The 19,851-nt window shown below is 33.6% G+C and overlaps 2 protein-coding genes across 3 annotated transcripts; both read right to left on the reverse strand.

The window, feature by feature from the left end:
- Positions 1-359: 359 nt before the first annotated feature.
- Positions 360-6,272, reverse strand: LOC133174470 (monocarboxylate transporter 13-like). Of its 2 annotated transcripts, XM_061309593.1 has the most exons (6): positions 6,015-6,272; positions 4,942-5,085; positions 4,570-4,818; positions 3,938-4,315; positions 3,232-3,357; positions 360-696 (listed from the first exon to the last, which is right to left on the reverse strand). In XM_061309593.1, the coding sequence occupies exons 1-6, from the start codon at positions 6,211-6,213 to the stop codon at positions 461-463; spliced, it is 1,332 nt and encodes a 443-aa protein (XP_061165577.1). In that variant the 5' UTR covers positions 6,214-6,272; the 3' UTR covers positions 360-460. The 2 variants fall into 2 exon arrangements, with proteins under 2 accessions (XP_061165577.1, XP_061165578.1); XM_061309594.1 differs by lacking the exon at positions 4,942-5,085 and having other exon boundaries at positions 6,015-6,269.
- A 3,831-nt stretch (positions 6,273-10,103) lies between these two features.
- LOC133174609 (monocarboxylate transporter 12-B-like) lies at positions 10,104-19,066 on the reverse strand. Its single transcript, XM_061309710.1, has 5 exons — positions 18,847-19,066; positions 18,130-18,273; positions 14,707-15,084; positions 12,511-12,636; positions 10,104-10,822 (listed from the first exon to the last, which is right to left on the reverse strand). Exons 1-5 carry the CDS (start codon positions 19,064-19,066, stop codon positions 10,629-10,631), a joined length of 1,062 nt encoding a protein of 353 aa, XP_061165694.1. The 3' UTR covers positions 10,104-10,628.
- Positions 19,067-19,851: the final 785 nt, after the last annotated feature.

Raw genomic sequence — 19,851 nt, forward strand, 5'->3', positions numbered from 1 at the left:
CAAGAACTGAACAAAATTTGCATGTGTCATGCAAAAATTCTACTGTTGTCAATTTTCCCGTTTGTCCGTCACAGTGTTGCTTTAATGAAGAAAAGTATAAGCTATGGGTCTACCGATGTCAATTTACATGTCTTGATATGGATAGATTTCCAATTACATGTAATTAATAATCAATCATATATCTGTAAAGAATTTGTGTTTTAAAATTTTATTTCCTCTTGCTTCCTGATTTTTAAGTTTATTTTAATGCATTCGTATACTTATAATTAAAGCATTTGTGCAAAAACTTACCACTTTAATTTTCAACAGAATACCTTTGAAAGATGAAGAACAATAAAACCTTTAAAAAATTCTCTTTAATGAATTAACTTTACACGACGTGCGCAATGAAGACAATGATATGACATAAAAATATCGATGTGTATTCCATAAGAAAATGCTTGTGAATGTCCCTTTGGCCTTAAGCTGCTGCCGGACCGGTGACTTCCGGTTCCAAAATAACTAAATCGACAACAAAGACTTCCGGTTTCGGTACGTCGATTTTCGGCTCAAACTTTTGTGTTTGTACAGATGAGCTGGGCAAATCTCTTTCAGGTAAGTAGAAAGATAAAGTCATAAGGAAGAGAGCCATTGCATAGACGCCAGTGGTGAAGAAAAATGCGATATTGTTGTTCCCAGCAGTTCGACATATCATCTCTATAAATATAATGATCAGGAATATAATGAATTGAAAACAAAATGGGCAAAAAATACTAAACTTTAACTATATTGGAGTGAATAGTAAGTTTTCATTTTGAATGGTGAAAATCAATAACGTACAATAATTATCCTGATAAAGTGGATAAGCCGTGGTATGGATTTTTCTTATTATCTGAGTTATTAGCAACACTAATTAAAATTCTATGAAATCTTTGTTATGTTAAACATGTCTGATCCCTAACAAAAATGTGCTATAGTTAAGAATAGTGTACAATATTTAACTGTAATAAATACTTTGATTTACTATGAAACTTTACTCTAGAACTTGTTTTGAAAATACGTTCTATTTCCACTATGGAAGAGTTATTCTTCTTAGTGCGCTCTTTTGTGAAAAAGTCGGAAAATGTACAAATCTCGCGGGATTTCTGGGACAAACGTAACATAAACATGTAAACAATATATTGAATGTCGATGAACAATTCCTAAGAAAATGCCAATGGAATATTTTATTGTTGTGGACTTTATATTCATCAAGAGTAGGAATGACAATGATATCAATTTATATCTATTGTTGATCGTATGTATCTAGTTATCGTATGGTACATCGAAATACAATACACATGCCTCGGAAATGTCGGATTTTTTATTAATGGATAATAAATTTAGGGTTCTCGATCTCTTACATATGTCTATAAGTTCTTCTGTTCTTTAATTGGAATGACAAATACATTTAACATTTAAAATTGGATTGAGATGGGCATGTTTTGTATTATCCGCAACGCCATGCTGTCCCATTCAGACGACCAAATGCGCCTCTAATTTTGAAGAGTTCACTAATGGAAATAGAAAGTATTAAGAGCCCTAATATTCCTTGAAATACATATCAATGATGTGATTCTTGTAAAATAATATGTAAATTTACAAGTAATATCTACTTTCATATTGAAAAAAGTTGATTCCGGAAATTAAAAAAAAAAATAACGATAATTCATATAAAAAATACTTTGATAAACTATAGTAAAAACTTTGATTTACTTTAAAAGTGAAAAACTTTGATACTATAACAAACTATTATATAGTTAATTATAATTTACTATAGTAATTTTTTGTTAGCGATGCCTTAAGTTATTGCCTGATTTTAATAATCGTCCTTTTGTCTGTCTAGCTGTCCCTTCCTCTATATGTTTGTAAATAGATGTACTTAAAATTGTGTCTTCTACCATTTTTACCTGTTTACAATAAACCTTCGAAAAACTGTTGACTACAACAATGTAAAAATATGTCGTAATATCTGTCACCATAAAAATATGTCGTAATTTATGTCACCATAAGCGTAGCTGTTTTGTTAATCCAGTGTTCTTTTACAAACGTTTCCCCATGCAAAAATTCCCCTGGGAAGATTTGCTATGTGGCAAATTTTAACCCGGATTCTCTGCAAAACAGCAATTATTCTCCCGACGGAAAAAAAGCTACACTAAAAATCTTACCATTAAAAAAATAGTCATAAAGCAAAATTATATCACTTTATTGCATTTTTTGCGATAGAGTAGACCCCACAATTTTAGTTGTATCCGGAGTTCGCTTTGCTTACGTAACTTTACGATAGTCATTTCTACAATTGAAGAATTCTCTATGCCTTTTATGAATCACTTTCTCGGAAATCATTCTTTGTACAACCTGTTATAACTAACTTAAAAGACGAGCTCTTGTTGACATAACAAAAAATTGCAACATCTGTTATGCGCGTATTAATTAACCTGTAAAATTCAGATTATGATTAACCGTTGGAAATATCCAATATAATAAATTATGATAATAAAAAATCAGTTCAAGTCGTGACCATGCCCATTTAACAATACATGTAAAATTCAAACCGAAACTATAAAAGTAGGAAGGTCGGCTATGCGGAATTTTTTATATAACAGAACGTTCCATATTTGGAAAATTTACTTTTATTATATTGCAATTTTATACTGGATGTTCTTTGCCATGGGGGAAGTTTTGCTCTACAACACCTGATGCTGGCAAAGGGATGTAAATGACAGGAACACGCCATTTTATTATACTGTTTGTCAACTCGAAGAAACTTAAATAACAGTGCCAACGGACCATGCACTTATTCTGGTACAGCAATATGTCATATTGGGGAATACATCTGGCCTATTCAAATATATTCATAAATAATCTAAATTATTAAAAAAGAAAAATCTCGTTGAACTCAAGACCTACTGAGAAGCAAAAGACTCGTATTTATTACTACCAAATTGATTGCATATTAACGACCTAAAAATATTGTGGGTTTTCTAATTATCACTGTCTTCATATAAATTTCAAATTACACGAGGTAGAGCTACATGTATGTACATTATATTTACCGCCGGTATATAACTTAATAAAATAGAGTTTTGTTATTACCAGCTTCTATGCAAAGCCCCTTTCGTAAAACAGTGTATTTAAGAAATTGAGTTAACACTTTCTGTAATTCATAGTATTCTGAAAATAGAATATTTTTAAATTCTAAAGTGGCAATACCTGTAATTGGGATTCCAATTAAGGCTCCGATACCTTGCTGAAGAGCTGTTATAGATAAGCTACTAGGTAACCTGTCCACTCCCAACATTCCCATAAGTAATGTAGGTATCTCTGTGATGGTGATTCCTGTTGTAGAAAGAACATAAAAGTTTTAAGATCATCCTTTGAAAACAAAGGAAACGAAACACCCAACTTACTCGGACCGTCGGCTCCAGTGGAGGACTGTAAAATGAAATAAAGAATATTCATGGACTAGTATGGTTGGCGTATAATAAGAGGCTACTCACGTCTCGAGTTATAACCTATTAATTCATGTAACACAGATACATGAATTTCCACTCTGCTTTATGCCAGTTTAATTATTCATGGCATTCTTTGGAGGCTAGAAAAGAAACGGAATTATAATTGTAGGTACCTGAGGATGATTATTATGAAATTAATCTGACGTTTTTTCTTCGGCCGCACTGAAAAAGAGTCATATTAATTTTGGCATATACAAAAACTATTGACATGAATTTTATTCAACCATTTCAAAGAGGTTGAAAAAGTTCTGTTTTGGCATATTTTAGATTATTGAAGAAATCATCAAAATAATATTTATTTTTGGTTTCAATCACAAAATATGTTTCCCTTCCCAACAGTTGTTTTACTTGAGGGATTGCATCAAAGACAATGGAAAGTAAATTTTAGAACTTTTCTACGTTACCTGAGCTTGCACCAAGCACCACTGAACAGACCAATATTAAAGGGAAGGAGGACGAAATGGCAACCGGAAGTGTGGACAGGGTAGCCAGGAATACAGCACCAAGATATGCTCGGGTACGAACACACGGAAACCTCGCCGAGAACCATCCGAATGTTATTCGTGCTACTGAACTTCCTACTCCAAGTGATGTTATGAAAAGAGCAGACGACTGCTCCGAGAAGCCTTCCTCTTCTCCTTTGATTGGCAAGTAAGTGAAAGGCACGGCATACCCAATGTTGAATAAAAGGTGTGCCGTTACAAATAAAACAAACTTATGCGATTTGAAAAGGTTAAAGTCAAAAAGTTCTGCAGTGGAACATTTCTTTTCCGATGCCTTTTCTGTGAAAGAACATTTTAAATATATCAAAAATAAATAAATAAATAAAAAAAAGCAGAAGCTTTTTTGAAAAGTCTATGCACATTTTGTACAAGTAACATTTATCTGTTTAATAAACTATTTGAACAAAATTAACCCCTTTTAGATAACCCCCTATAGTGGTTTTAGATATGACTTCCAGTGTTTAATATTTGGATTAATTCCGTGGTTGTAATAAGTTTTTGATGACTCTGAGGTCGCAAATCTTTGTACCTACTTTGCAACTGAAATTTGGTCGGTCGGAGTAGCAAGGAAACTACGATGGTATTCAAGCAAATGGCCGAACACAGAAGAAAGGCTCCCTTAACGCCAAAGGTTGCGTGCAGGTAAACAAAAAATGGCGGGAATCCTATCATACCGACACCAGCACCAGATAGACAAATTCCCATAGCAAGAGGAAACTTCTGCACAAAATATCCTTTGAGTAAGATTGTGGAGGAGAATTCGGCTAAATTCATGCCGATTCCTGCAAAATACATGAAAAATTATAACCTACATAGATTTAATTATGTCACATATAGACCGTTTTGAAGTTACGTGTTTTCCTTTTTTAACATTAAAAAAGAAACAAATACCCACAGGAACATACCAGGAATAACTCCAAGACACAAAATCAACACCGGAACTGACGAAGTAAAGGCTGCACAGAAGAATCCCAGACTGATAAATAGATTTCCGATTATAACCAGTATTCTACAGGATACCAGCTGCGTCAGGACGGACACAAATGGTGCTGGAACGAAGACAATCTTTATAAAGAAAATCTTAATTTTCGTAGAATGGTAAACGCACAACTGATATATAAACGTTTAGTTTTTTTTCATTACACACGAGTAAATTCTAGTATTTTCAATTTTCTCTGAGTATATGAAATGTATAATCAACGGAGCTGTTTATGCCAAAATACGTTTATAGCAAGGCATAAAAGATATTTCTATGACACAGGTACAGAGTTTCCCCCGCGTTCACTTCTTTTCTTGTAAGAATATATTTTCATGTAGCTGGGTAACAGACAACGAAATTGGTAGACTTTAAGTCACCCGAGTTCCACTTGTGACATTGCTTTTCGGTTTTTGTCCATCGTCAATAAACTTTGAAGGAAGAAACAAATTCCAAAATTCAATTTATCTTAAAAGTATTTTTCTTCGGACCTGACCATCTAGTATACAGTCAGGTGATACAATGTGATAGTGATCGGTGGTTCTTCTACTAAAATTTTGAAAATAACATCCTCTGGATCCAGAATTTCGAAACATTAGATAATATGAACTTCAGGTTTTGGAGTGTTCAAACAATGATTCTTTTAAAAGCAAATTAAATATTTAAAGCAAATATTCATATGTACACAAATAGCATAGGTATTTTATGTATTTAATATGATAAAAAGCAGAAAACCCATAAACGCAACAGGGAAAAATTCGTGTTTGCTTCGTCAAGAGCTTAGAGTTTAAAACACTTTGAAAAATCAGGATACTCAAGTATTTACTCAACAAAGTTAATTAAATGTACATAGCTTAGAATATTGCATGTTTATCTTAGAATTAAATAAAGAGTTCCATAAAAGAGGTTTCGTAGAGATTTTTCCATATATGAATTAAAACTTTGTTTCGGTCAATCGAGCTTGAACTACAACGTCTTGCTAAGTTCTTGTAGTCATACTACCTGAGAGCATACAGAGTCCGACCATCAAAGAACCAATCCAACCGATCACCGCCAGGTCAGCAGACGTCGACTTGACCAGTTCAGTGTGAATTATTCCAGTTGTCCCTTGTATTCCGACATGGATTACGTAGATAAAAAACACAGCTACTACTACTATCCACCCATATCCGCCCTCTGATCTGCTTATCTGCGCTAACATCACTCAGCAGACGATGTAGATGTATATGTCTTTTTAAAATATCCTGCGCATATATACTATGCATATCGTGCTGTGAATATATTTTAGGAATTATCATTGTTTAAAAGGTAGTGAGTTTGCATTTATCGACCGAGTTCAACGACTTATTTGACCATCCTAGGCATTGAAAAGACAAGAGGTCCATGAGCCACAACGCTTACCTGAGTATCTATACTGTGGCCCCTTTTGTTAATCAGCAGATTCTTTTTCCTATATATTCTCATGTAAAATTTCATCACTCTTTATAGTCCCAGCTTATTCCCGGAGGTAATGATTTGAACAAACTTGAATCTACACTATCTGTTGTTTTTTTTTTTAATAAATATGACTATTCAGGACTTTCCTGTTCCTGGGAAAAAGATTTTTAAAGATTTTTCTATGTTACACTTTGATCATCCATTGTGGCTACACCCTCCCCACAGGGGTCATGATTTGAACAAACCTGAATATAGACTACCTTTGGATGCTTACCTATAAATATGACTGATCATGGCTTTGGTGTTCTTCATCAGAAGATGTTTTAAAGATTTCTTCTAAGTATTCTATGGAAAACTTTGATCGCCCATAGTGGCCACACCCTACCCCCGGGGATCATGATTTGAACAAACTTTAATCTACACAACCTGAAGATGCTTCTATATGAATATGACTGTTCATGGCCACACCCTACCCCCAGAGGTCATGATTTGAACAAACTAAAACCAACGCTGCCTATGGATGTCTTCATATAAATATGACTGATCTTGGCTTTGGTGTTCTTCAGAAGAGGATTTTAAATTTTTTTTTTACCATATATACCCATGTACAACTTTGATCGCCCGTAATTGCCACAACCTACCCCCGGGGGTCATAATTTGAATAAATTTGAATCTGCACTAATGTCAGGAAGCTTTCAAATAATTTTCATCTTTTCTGGCCCAGTGGTTCCTGGTAAGAAGATTTTTAAATGACTGCGCCCATTTTTTTTTTACCTTTTCTTAATTATCTCCCCTTGGAAGACTGTGTGGTCCTTCATTTGAATAAACTTGAATCCCCTTCACCAAAGGATACTCTGTGCTAAGTTTAGTTGAAATTGGCCCAGTGGTGAAGAAGACAAAATTGTAAAAAGTTAACGACGACAGCGACAGACAACTATGGAGGGTAAGCGTGTTCAAAAATCCAGACTTGTAAGTTTGTAAATCCAAACATGTAAGTTTGTAAATCCAAACTTGTAATCGTATCAGTTTCATAGTCTACATATGTAAGTAGGTAATTCCGACATCCTAACATGTGGTTCCGAACATACAACTGTGTTAACTTTGAGTATATACTATGAATGTGTGTATTTTTGATGTTGTAAACTTCGCGCTCTGAAGAAAACACAAAGACAATTGACAAGTCTACAAATGTAAAGTCTACATGATTGTCGAATTTAGATAATGAGAAACTATGGAGGGGCATCAGTGCCACATTTTATCCTCTTTTTTTTATTATAACTTCTTCTTCCAACTGAAATAAATTATTTAGATTTTATTTCTTTTTTTTATTCTAACTTCCAATTTTATATTAATATTTTCATTTGAATTTCTTATTTAATTTTAATTCTAACTTTTTGTTTAATATATGTTCCAATTTTATTTGCCAGTATGTACTATACCAATAAAATAAGGAGCAATTTCTGATTGTGCCCCCTCAATAATTTTGTCGGTATATAAATACATAAGAAAAGAAATAAGGCTAATTTATCGTTGTGCCCCCTCAACAGGAATGTCTCATTTTGGTTGGGGGGGGGGGAGAGAAGCTTATCAAAAAATTTTTGTTTTGTGCCCACTGCTCCACCCCCACCCAAAGAAAATGCTTCCTTCGGGCCTGAAAACGAGAGAAAACAAGCAAGAATGATATCATATGGTTTTTAAAGTAAAAAAATATGTTTCTACGCTTCGTAGCTAGATTGTTCGCCAAGATCTCTGTGTACTTATAGATAAGAGGTCGTAGCGCCCCTTTTCGTTTAAATTTTATTCGGATTTCTTAGTTTAACTCTGTAAGTTCTACTTTCTAAAGCAAACTATCGATGTTACCAGAGGCGTAGTCACAAACTTAAAATTGGGGGGGGGGGGGGCTTAAATCCAAGAAAGATGTAAAACGTGTAATATAAAGATATTAGCAATTTCACTTTGAGGGGGCACAACCATACATTCCTTGACAAGCAAAAAAAAAAAAAAAAAAAAAGGGCATCAGACGTTATTATTGAGGAAGCACAATCATATAGTCGCTATGTTTTCTATAGTATTCTATATATCGGCAAAATTATTAGGGGGCATGCTCCCCCCCCCCCCCCCGATTCCTACGGCCAACGGCCATGATTAAGATGTAAAACATGTAACATCAAGCCCCTGTCTAAGCTAGTTGAATGAGAGGACTTCAAATAATGCACTTAAAGTTGATTGACATTCATCATAGGTATACCGAAATCAGAATCTCCAATACTGCAGCTATCTTGTAGAAATTACTAATTTTGATGAGATTCGGATTTGCTAGGATATATTCTAAAGTATATTACATTACTATTACTTCAAGAGAAATGCTTACTCAGTTGTTACTGAAAATAAAATAAATTTGCCATAAAATGAGGTTTAATATAATTTCAACATAGCTGTGATTTTGTTCTACATTAAGTGGGGGGGGGGCAGACATACTCTTGCCCCCCCCCCATATCTGAAAGTGGGGAGGGGGCTAGTGCCCTCGCTGCCCCCCCCCCCGTGACTTCGCCCCTGGTTGTTACCAAAAAAAGTATCAAGTTACGTAAAGTGAAACAGAATTGAGATAATTTTAAGATAGAATCAAAATACGAAAGGAATCAAAATTGCCATAATAAAATAAAATAAAACTGGAAAATATATCCCAGTCCCAAAAAAAAAAAAAAAAAATCCAACCCAGAAATTTCTTGACAAGCAAAAAAAAAAAGTAAACTCCTTTCCCAAGCATGAAAAACCTATTTCGCGAGCGCTCGCTTGTGTGTGTGTGTGTTGGGGGAGGGGTGGGGGGGGGGGGAGTCGTCAACTTAACACAGATCAGCGTTTTCGAGGGGTGTCCAAGGTCACTTTTAGTTCGTTTAGTAATTAATAAGTCTGCAAATTTCAGGGGGAGGGGGGGGGGGCGGACCCCCTTGTAGATCCGCGCCTTCAAGAAGTAAGAATTAAAATAAGAAATAAAAAACGAAGAATTTAATTTGGAAAACAAAAAGTTAGAATAAAAAAAAGAAAATAAGAACATTTAAAAATAATTGTGGCACTGATGCCCCTCCATAATTTCTCATTATGTAAATTCGACAATCATGTAGACTTTACATTTGTAGACTTGTCAATTGTCTTTGTGTTTTATTCAGAGCGCGGAAATATAAATTCCGGAAAACCATGTTTACAACATAAAAAAAAAAAACACACACACATTCATAGTATAAATTCAAAGTCAACACAGTTGTATGTTCGAAACTACATGCTAGGATGTCGGAATTACCTAATTACATATGTAGCCTTTGAAACTGATACGATTACAAGTTTGGATTTACAAACTTACAATTTTGGATTTACAAACTTACAAGTCTGGATTTTTGAACACGATTACCCTCCATAGACAACGGGCAAATTTTTATCAGAAAAGCTCACTTTAGCCTTCGGCACAGGTGAGCAAAAAAATACGCAATACCTTTTATCTAACTTTAAGTTCTGTATAAGTGTATATTTTTAGATACTGTTTCAGGTTTACCGAAATAAGATCAAAATTTTATAAGGAGTACAAATAGCTGAACAATAGCTAGTCAGTATATAAAATATTATTTACTGAAATAGACTTTATTAATTGTTACAACTGTTTATTTCAAAAAGTAACGAAGGATATTGCTCTTATCATAAATACAGACATAGAACAAAATATATTTACCGCTTTAGTTTTCCTGGTTTTATTCAAACCTGAGTACGAATGCACAGCAGTGATCTTTTAAACTCATTCATGACTATGAGTGCCTCCATTAAACTGTTAATTTGCTGCTAAGATGCAACATCTTCTATCATACCCGATTTATCATACATTTTTGTACTACAACTCTACAAAAGCATGTATGCCTCTAATGAGCTTCTTTGTTTTGTATTGTTTTGTATCTATTCTAGGTTTTTTTATCTATAGAATTTGTAATTTTGTGTGAAAAGAAAATTCATACTTTCTCTATTCAATTAAAAATTGACTCTGATAACATGTTTACATAGCAAATCAGTTATTATGTTTTGCGTATTTATGAAATATTTTAAATGTTGATATCAGTATCTAACACCGGAAAGTATAATTTATCTGTGCATATTGCAACAGTAAATGATTTAAAAAATTCATAGATGTCCATAACATCAAGCTGCCCCTGGTCTGTTGATTTCCAGATCCAATAACGTGATTTTGAACTCGAACTTTTGATCTTCAGTTTTTGTTAAAGCTTTATCAGGCAAGTAAAAGGACAAGACCATAAGGATAAAAGCCATCGCATACATGATAGAGGTGAAGAAAAAGGCAACATTGTTGTCCCCAGCAATCCGACATATCATCTCTGAAAGTGCAAAGAAAATTTTATTGTCCCATTATGGAATCACCACCAGCAACAAATCACTTCAATGTTTGTTTAGCGAACTTTTCACTCATATGGAGACGCCACCACTTGCTGGTGGAGGGCTGCAAATTTTTAGACCTTTACTCGGCACTCAGGGCCATTGAGCAATGAGGGATCTTTTTCTTGCCAGCACCTACTGCGACCTTGGACCTCGGTTTATACGGTCTCATTCGAATGACCGGTCTGTACGTCCCGCAGTGGGATTCGAACCCGCGATGCACATGTAAGGTTCAACAGCAAAGGCTCTAACCACTGCGCCACGTGGGCAACAATGAAACTTGGCAATAAGCCTAGACGGTCATTAAAGGAAATAAAGGGTTTAACCAAAAAAGAATATTTTTTTGTAGGAACAATGCGTTTTAAATATTTGAGAAACTTATCCCGCATGGGATCTGCAACCCGGACTCAATGGATTTAAATAGCTCAATTACAGAAATGGGCTAACTACATTTTTATCATGCAAAGCAATATGTTTTTCATAAAGTTGGTCTCAAGATCATATAATTTAGAACAGTCTTATTAAGTTTAATTTAAATTTTAATCTGTGCAAAGTTTCTATTAATATTGAAAATATCATCATGAATTTGTATTTTAATATTTTACAAACATGAACCTTCCAGCATTTTGGTCTTGGCCGGGGGGTACGGGTGGGTGTCTGAACAAGTTCTTTTTAATATAAAACATTTTCAATGTATGACCAACTTAGTTCCACCCTGGAACCAGGGGACATGATTTCAAATTAAAACAAATTATTGCATATTATGATTGTAAAAAAAAATTAGCCATCTACGAGATGTTCAGAAATTAATCATGCAAAATTATTACTAAACAACGTTCACTTAATGAACAATTAAACTAAGTAAATACATGAAACTAATAGTTGTTCTTAACTCTTGACTGATATATATTTCAGAGAAGCTGGAATTAAGTAGAGGCTGCACGACAATGATGTAAGGAAACTGAGAGTTAAGTAGGTCACCTAAGTGACTCACCTCAATTTTGATTATCTCAAATTATATTCTGAAAGGACTTGCTCATAAACACCCAAATTTAGTCAAATCAATTTTCAGACCTGTTTACCCAAATTGTTGTCTCTCAGTATTTTTCATTAGATTTGTCAGTGAGATTTGGCATTTGCCCGTAAGATTTCACTTTTCGTCGACTGTACATATATTACTAGAAAACAACTGCATTTCTGATTACCAAAACATGGTTTAATAACAAAGCAAATCGTCATACACTGCTCTCTTTTGAGTGATTTCTGTCATTTTTTTAAACCACCGCGTTTTGGGAACTTAAATGTTTGAAAATTTTCTCTTCTTTAGAAACAGATAACGAAAACTAATTGCTAAAATTCATATGAACGGATTTCCGTATTTTCGTTATAGCAAAACGTAAGACGTATTTTGGACTGAAAATCCGTACAAAATACGGTGAAATCGTAAGAGTAAACAGGTCTGAATTTTTTTATTCATCCGATCATTACATGAATTATATTTTTTTCATACATAAAAAGAAAGTTTTATTTACAAGGTAAAAGAGGCGTGAATATACTTGAAACAGGTAACATTTATACGTAATCAAGGAAATTGCGAAACATTTTAAAGTTTAGTATTCAATTATTTTACCTGCAAGTGGAATTCCTATAAGGGACCCGATTCCCTGCTGCATAGCTGCTATAGAAAGACTGCTAGGAAACCTGTCCACTCCCAACATCCCAAGAAGTACTGAAGGGATTTCTGTATGGGTGATTCCTGAAAAGGAATGCAATAGGTATTCGGATTTTAGTCTACCTGTAAGGAACCCTACTCCCAGAAGCCCCCCCCCCCCCCCCCCCGAAAGAAAAAAAAAAAAAATTTCAGCCAAAAATGATATAAAATAAGAAATAAATATTGTACTGAATGTATCCATAGGGCCAGACACTTTCAATTCTGAAAAGAAAAAAAAAACAATAAAGAGGCAAGAGGCAAAAACAGAGGAGGTGACGGAGTGAGATGGTATGAACGGAACAGATCAAGAACAAATAATCAGGAAAGTATTTACTCCAGCTTTTTCCTTTTACATACTTCATAAAATACAGAAAAAGTAAAGAATCTACGACTAAACATGTTTTCCACTGAATAGCTATGAACAACTTAAATTTTCATCAAAACAACTTATTTATAACATAAGTTTTTTCCCCAATAAACACTAAGCTTGCCTCAGCAGTAAAAATTTTCTTGCGCTCATACAATTATTATTAGCTGAAATAATGGAGCCTTATACAGTTTTTCTTATACATGTATGATGTATTTGGGAGAGGGATTAAATTCCATACGGTAACCGTAATGGTAGTGCAAAAATATTTTTTCCTACGACTTCAGGCGAAATAAATTTTGAATTTTTTTTAATGAAACTTTCTTCAAATAAGATGATGATGATATACATGATCAACATAGTCGCCCTTTAAACGGTAAATAAAATCAGCATTAATTTAATGTTCATGTTTTTCAATCGTCGTCTCCAGCTGCCATGACAGATTTTCGCGTGAATGCTTGATATTTAGGTTTGCTTGTTACAGAAAATATCGATGTAGATAAATGATATTGCCGTATCAGCAAAAACATCGATAAATAAATGCATTCGAGAAGGATTTTTTTAAAAAAATATACGTTGATATTTAAGAAATCTCTGTCTAGTTTGTTGGGTGTCCAAGGCATTAACAACAGTTGGAAACATAGGATAGTTTGCCTAAATTATCCGACTTTTCCTGTTGTCGTTAATGTCCCTGGTACCCAACAAACAAGAAAGCGGTTTCTTATGTATACATATATATATGAAAAAATGTAATTACATGTATAAATCAAAAATGCTTTCTAATCGAATTGGAATAGACGAAGCATTCCATGTTAATTTCCATAGTCCACTGACGTCAGACACAATGACAAGCATTTTTGGCACATGACCATAAGAGAAATTTACATGCAGTTGCAAATATTAAGCAATATTTACATTTCCAAATTTTTTTCCTTCAGATTCTTTGCAAATTAGAAAAAGTTCATGTACTCATGAACTACCGTGGGATGAGTAAGAATATTTCCATTGTGATGTGACTGAAGTCAAAAAATAGTGCAAACTTTTTTTTCAAAAATGATCATTGGATGACAAAAATATGTGGCAAGTTATCAGAAAAATAATGTAAATATAAGAGATAAATTTAATTTTTGAGAATTCATGAGGTACATGAACTACAACACTTCACGCCTGCATATTTATCATGAAGCGTTAATGTGTGAAACACTCAAAAATTAAATTCATCTCTTAAATTAACACACTTAACTTACAAAGAGTTATTGTAGAGAAAATGGTTGGAAATGTAAATATTTATGAAATAAGGGATCCCTGTATTCAGTTACAAGATCAGTCCCCTCATCCCAAAATAAAGCAATCAAGGTCAGTACACATGGCGGACAATTCAAGTTTTGACGTGGACATTAAAAAAAAATCCAATATATGGACAAGTTTATAATTTCTTATAATCGTGTTATTTTTGGAAATAAATTAGGGAAAAAAGATATAATTTCCTTGTTACTGAGATTTCATAAGAACTGAGTTCGGTATGAACGAATTTTACTGTATTTACATAGATGTCATTTCTTTTCAGATTCTATTGAACAAAATTAAGAGTCACGTCACTATGAGCCATACCCAGTGAGGTACCGTATAATTATATTGAAATCATATTGCCCCTTACTTGTCAAAAGTATGAAAATAGACAGTTTGTTAAAATTTCTGTGCATTTCAATTAAATAAAAATATGGTTGAAAAAATGCTTTTCAGTTTACCTGAACATGCGCCAAACACCGCTGAACAAGCGATGATTATTGGATAGGAGCGAGAGAATGCCACCGGAAGTAACGTCAGGATCGCTGTGAACACAACACCAAGATATGCTCGAGTCCGAAGTGCAGGAAACTTCGTCGAGAACCATCCGAATGCTATTCTTGCTATTGAACTTCCGGCTCCCAAGGACGTTATGAATAGGGCAGACGACTGCTCCGAGAAGCCCTCCTCCTCTCCTTTGATTGGCAAGTATGTGAAAGGAGCGGCATAACCAGTGTTGAACAGAAGATGAGCCGTCACAAACAAAACAAAGTTATGCGATTTAAAAAGGCTAAAGTCAAATAGTTCTGTTATTAAAAATCTCTTTTCCGATCGTTTTTCTATAAAAGAACGTTGAATAATTTTATCAATGCCAGCTGACTTAAACATACTGTGGAATCATCATTGCTTATTGGCGACCAATGTTCGTGGTTTTCGTGGGTCACCCTTACAAACGAATTTACATCTTCACGAACAATTTTTCTGTCAAGGTGTTGATTCATTTCATTTGTATGAAAATACATGAAATAACGACCCCACGAACAATAAGATTTGCTTGCCCACGAACATTGACTGCTCTGGAATTTTACAAATATGGACTGACTCTAACAGACTTAAAGAGACATAATGAGTCAAAATCATGTTTCTTTTATGACATTTGTATCATAAAATAAAAGATTAAAAAAATACAAGTTGCGGTCCTTAAAAAAGAACTGCAATACGTGCACCATATGCATGCGTTTCTAACAAAAATCCGGAGAAAAGTTTCTTAGTTGTATTAAAACTGTATATATATTATAGATTTCTTTTATCTTGGTCTGAAAGACTGAAACATTTTTCAATAATCATGAAGTCTTATTGCATATTAAGCTGTAATAAAAAATAACAACACGGCCTTAATATTAAATTGTTGATCTTGGTATCTGTTATTATAAATCAGCCTTGACCATTAACCTCAAAATTAAAAAAAAAAGGTTACTCCTCGCTTCATTTTATCATTCTCTGTAAATTGTTTGACCATGCTTTTCCCATTTTAATTGGTAAAACAATTATATACTATACAGCATACATTTTTATACTAGAACAAGAATATTAATACATGTATATTTATTTACTATTAAGATACATTTGAATGAGAGGAGATTTTGAGCCAGTCCTTACCAATTAATACTATAGTAAACTTTAGTTAACTACAGTTAACTATAGTATCAAAGCAAAAACTTTGAAACTTTGATTTAATTTAGTAAAAACTTTGAAACTTTGATTAACTATAGTGAAAACTTAAAAACTTTGATTAACTTTAGTAAAACTTTGCAAATTTGATCTACCATGGTGAAAACTTCGAAATTTTGATTCACTAATGTGAAAACTTTGAATAACTATACACCAGTGGAATTAGGTTTTGGAAACCCACTCTTGACATTTTATGAAATTCATGGTCAAAATTCATAAAAGCTTCTGTGAACTTTTTTATAACCCCCCCCCCCCCAACAAAAATTGAAGTACAAAGAAATGAATTTTAATGTGAGGTTGTCTCTTGCGCCGATAGATAAGCAACATTTATTCAGATGTTTTAAAGTTCATGCTGATGTAGCATAATTTTTTTTTATGAAGAAAGGAAAATAAGATATTTAAAAAATGAAATTCGAGTCATTTAGAACCAAAATACCTGCTCAATCGACTTTAAAAAACATGTATTTTCTTAATTTTTAAATGTAAATATTGCATTTCAATTAACTATTTTGTAAATCCAAATTCTAATTTAAGATCTACAACAACTCTCACCCCCCCCCCTTCAAAAAAAACAAAACAACCCCCCCCAAAAAAAAACAAACAAACAAACAAAACAAAAACAAAACAAAAAAAAAAAACAACAAAAAAAGGCAAAATAAGCAATAAATTATTAAAATACTTTAAGAGGATGATAAACTACAGTGAAAACTTTGGAACTTTGATTTACTTTAGTAAACTGTGATAAACTATAGTTTACTATAGTATTTTTTGTTAAGGAGTATATGCTAATAAATATATACCTAAGGTATTCAGAATTATTGTTATCACATGGCATCAATGCGTTAAGTTGATCACGTAAAATAGCGCGAATTGTCTTTGTGAATGTGACGAGTTGTCCCGATAGGAGTTTCATCCGGTTTCACCTTGCATTTATACAGTGTTTTTTCTGCGTGGACCTCAGGGTCCACACAATGAGTATAGCGGAATTTTGAAAAACTGCACTATAAAGCATGCAAAGGGAGGAAAAACAAAGGTTGTATCTGCTGCATCGTTGCTAACGTGTATTTCAAGATCACGCGACTTTTTATGTATAGGGGAAATGCCGGAAACTGTGCATTCTTTGAGAGCAAAAAACTGAACAAGAATCGTAAGCCCGATATTATTTTTTTCTCTCAAAGAACACAGTTTAAGTACTTTCCCCTAGTTAAAACACGATTTTTGAGAATCAACAACCATCCCCTCCATTCCCCGCGCAAAAAATGAAGAAAACTGGTTTTGCATTCGGAATCAATGATGGTACCATATACATATGTAGGCAATATTAAGTTCATTGTTTATTGAATGGATAGTCACATGTATGTAGAGAGATGTAAAGCCTTTTGTTGAATAGCAATAATTATTATGTCCCATTTTGTCTGAAAATGGACAGTTGCAGATACACAATTATATGTTATTCAAAATCAGTTTGTCGTTTGTTTTGGAGAGGTAAATTTGTCTTTCTCCGAGGAAGAGAGTAAAATTTGGACAGAATCAAATTATGTCTCTGTATCTCTTTAAGATAAAAAGTTAAATATTTTTATTTTTAAAATAAAATGTTTGTACTTACTTCGAGTTTGAAATTTGCTTGGTTTGGATAAGCAGGAAAATACGACACAATTCAAACAAATGCCTGAACATAAAAGGAAGGATCCCTTTAATCCAAAAGTTGTGTGTAAGTAAACATAAAATGGCGGGAAACTTATCATACCCACACCAGCGCCAGCCAGGCAAATTCCCCAAGCAAGGGACATTTTTTGCACAAAATATCCTTTCAAAATTATTGTTGATGAAAACATCACTAAATTCATACCAATACCTGCAAAAACGATTAATTTTATAAACCGCTATTTAAATTAGCAATTATAAAATCTGAAAAGCGAGTTTACATAGAAACTACAGGCACTCTTTGCAGATACAGTAGAACCTGCTGAAAACGAAGTCAGATAAAAAGAAAGGTCTGTATAAAGGAAGTATTCATTTTAACACTTTCTTGTGTAGATATGAAGAATTTCGATTATTCTTAAAAAAGAACATTACATATCCCCAGGACTTCCTTTAAAGCAAGTTTAACTAATATACAAAATTTTTATTTCATTATCAACATTATAACTTACCTGGAAGAATCCCCAGGCACAAAATCAGCACCGGAACTGAAGAGATAAAGGCTGCGCAGAGGAACCCCACACTAATCAATATATTTCCGGTTATAATTAGTAACCTGCAAGGTACCAGTTCCGTTAGGATGGACACAAGTGGTGCTGAAATGGAAATCAAGTAATTCTAAACGAGAACACCTCCACATAAGTCTAAACAACAAAATGAATAAATCGTGAACAAATTATTCTTACGAAAGTAAGACAATATTACATAAGTTATACTAATTACCCTTAAAAAAATTTACTATAGGTAACTATAGTTTACTATTATAATTGCTTTGAAGTGCAAAAACTAGCACTTTCCCATATAATCCTATACTAAATGTACCTGTATTTTGAGAGGGTCCCTGATAAATAAACAGACAATAGATTTTCCCTAAACTTCGTTTGCACACTGAAGTCAATGTCTGTTACATATGATATAAATTTATAGAGTTTTTCTATTGTAGTTTTCACACAGTAAACCCCCACTTGTCTCCCTGAACTGTGGCTTGGATGGATTATTAGTACAAGGTTACGTTTTTCCTTAATCCGAAGAGTGGCTTGAAAATAATTATACCAAGTGCACTTTATCAATGATACAAAAAGTCATCGATGTTTAAAATAATTTTACTGTTTTTTTTTTCTGGATTATTTTCCAGGCTATTTCTTATATTCGCCTGTGATGACTCTCACCTGAAAGTGTATTAAGTCCAGTCATTAAAGAGCCGATCCAGCCAATCACAGCCAGATCAGCGGAGGTGGTCTTGACCAGTTCACTGTGGATTATCCCGGTCGCTCCCTGTATCCCTATATGAATTACGAAGGTAGAAAACACTGCGGCTACCACTACCCACCCATACCCACCCTCTGGTCGATTTCCTTCCGGTGACATCATACGGCAGAATGTATCCATGTTATTGCATAACATTATCACACCTAAAAATAAACAAGACACTAGTTATTTCAACCCCTATATTGAGGAATATGGCTCGGAAAAAGGACACAACAATCCAGAAAATACATTTATTCCATATTTTCCCCTAAAATTTCAAATTAAAATACCTCAACAGGAGAACATAAGATTGATCCTCATGGCTTTGGTCTACATCAAAAAATATTTTGAAAGATAAAAACTAGATTCTGCCCTTTGTAGATACTAGTACACAGGGAGTTCATATACCACAAAGCCCATTCCTTGTCTTCCTGTAATGTGATCAATGTTTGAAGCACTACTGTTAATACACTGTACTTTAATGAGAGGTAAAGGAAAGGCTTGGTAGAACATTTACTGGAACCCGCAAAACATATGAAACTTTTAATACATTAACACAATGCTGCAATACAGCAGTTATCATATGACTCAATTACTAACGATATAGTTTATATTTGCTAACAATATGAAATTTCTTAACAATCACATCAGACAAAATACCTTATGTGAATTTAACCAAGTCCTTGAAGGATAAAGAAGAGTATATGTGTACAAGACCAATGATATATATACATGTATTACACATTGATTCTTGATCTTGGAAGGTTTTTCAACATGGTAAAAATGCATGATGTATTAATGCAACATATTTTGCATTTGACATGTTTCACTTTCTTTCTGCACGCTGAGTGCCTCAAGTAAAAATTTCAAAAATGTTTTACAAAATATCAGCGTTATAAATGTACGTTTCTACTCAATTGATGTTT

The sequence above is a fragment of the Saccostrea echinata genome, unplaced genomic scaffold, assembly GCF_033153115.1.
Source record: "Saccostrea echinata isolate AGI-Se365-2 ecotype Australia unplaced genomic scaffold, CSIRO_AGI_Sech_v1 ptg000058l, whole genome shotgun sequence".
Classification (NCBI taxonomy): Eukaryota; Metazoa; Mollusca; class Bivalvia; order Ostreida; family Ostreidae; genus Saccostrea; species Saccostrea echinata.

Bases quoted from the DNA above. Each gene is read 5' to 3' on its own strand.
- LOC133174470 (XM_061309593.1), bottom strand. From the start codon at position 6,213: ATGTTAGCGCAGATAAGCAGATCAGAGGGCGGATATGGGTGGATAGTA. The intron at 5,086-6,014 runs GTAGTATGACTA...TCTTCGTTCCAG, and splicing joins CGGACTCTGTATGCTCTCAG to CACCATTTGTGTCCGTCCTG. The intron at 4,316-4,569 runs GTAGGTACAAAG...GTTCTTTCACAG, and splicing joins GACCAAATTTCAGTTGCAAA to AAAAGGCATCGGAAAAGAAA.
- LOC133174609 (XM_061309710.1), bottom strand. From the start codon at position 19,066: ATGGATACATTCTGCCGTATGATGTCACCGGAAGGAAATCGACCAGAG. The intron at 15,085-18,129 runs GTAAGTTATAAT...GTTCTTTTATAG, and splicing joins GTGCCTGGGGATTCTTCCAG to AAAAACGATCGGAAAAGAGA. The intron at 12,637-14,706 runs GTAAACTGAAAA...ATTCCTTTTCAG, and splicing joins GGTGTTTGGCGCATGTTCAG to GAATCACCCATACAGAAATC.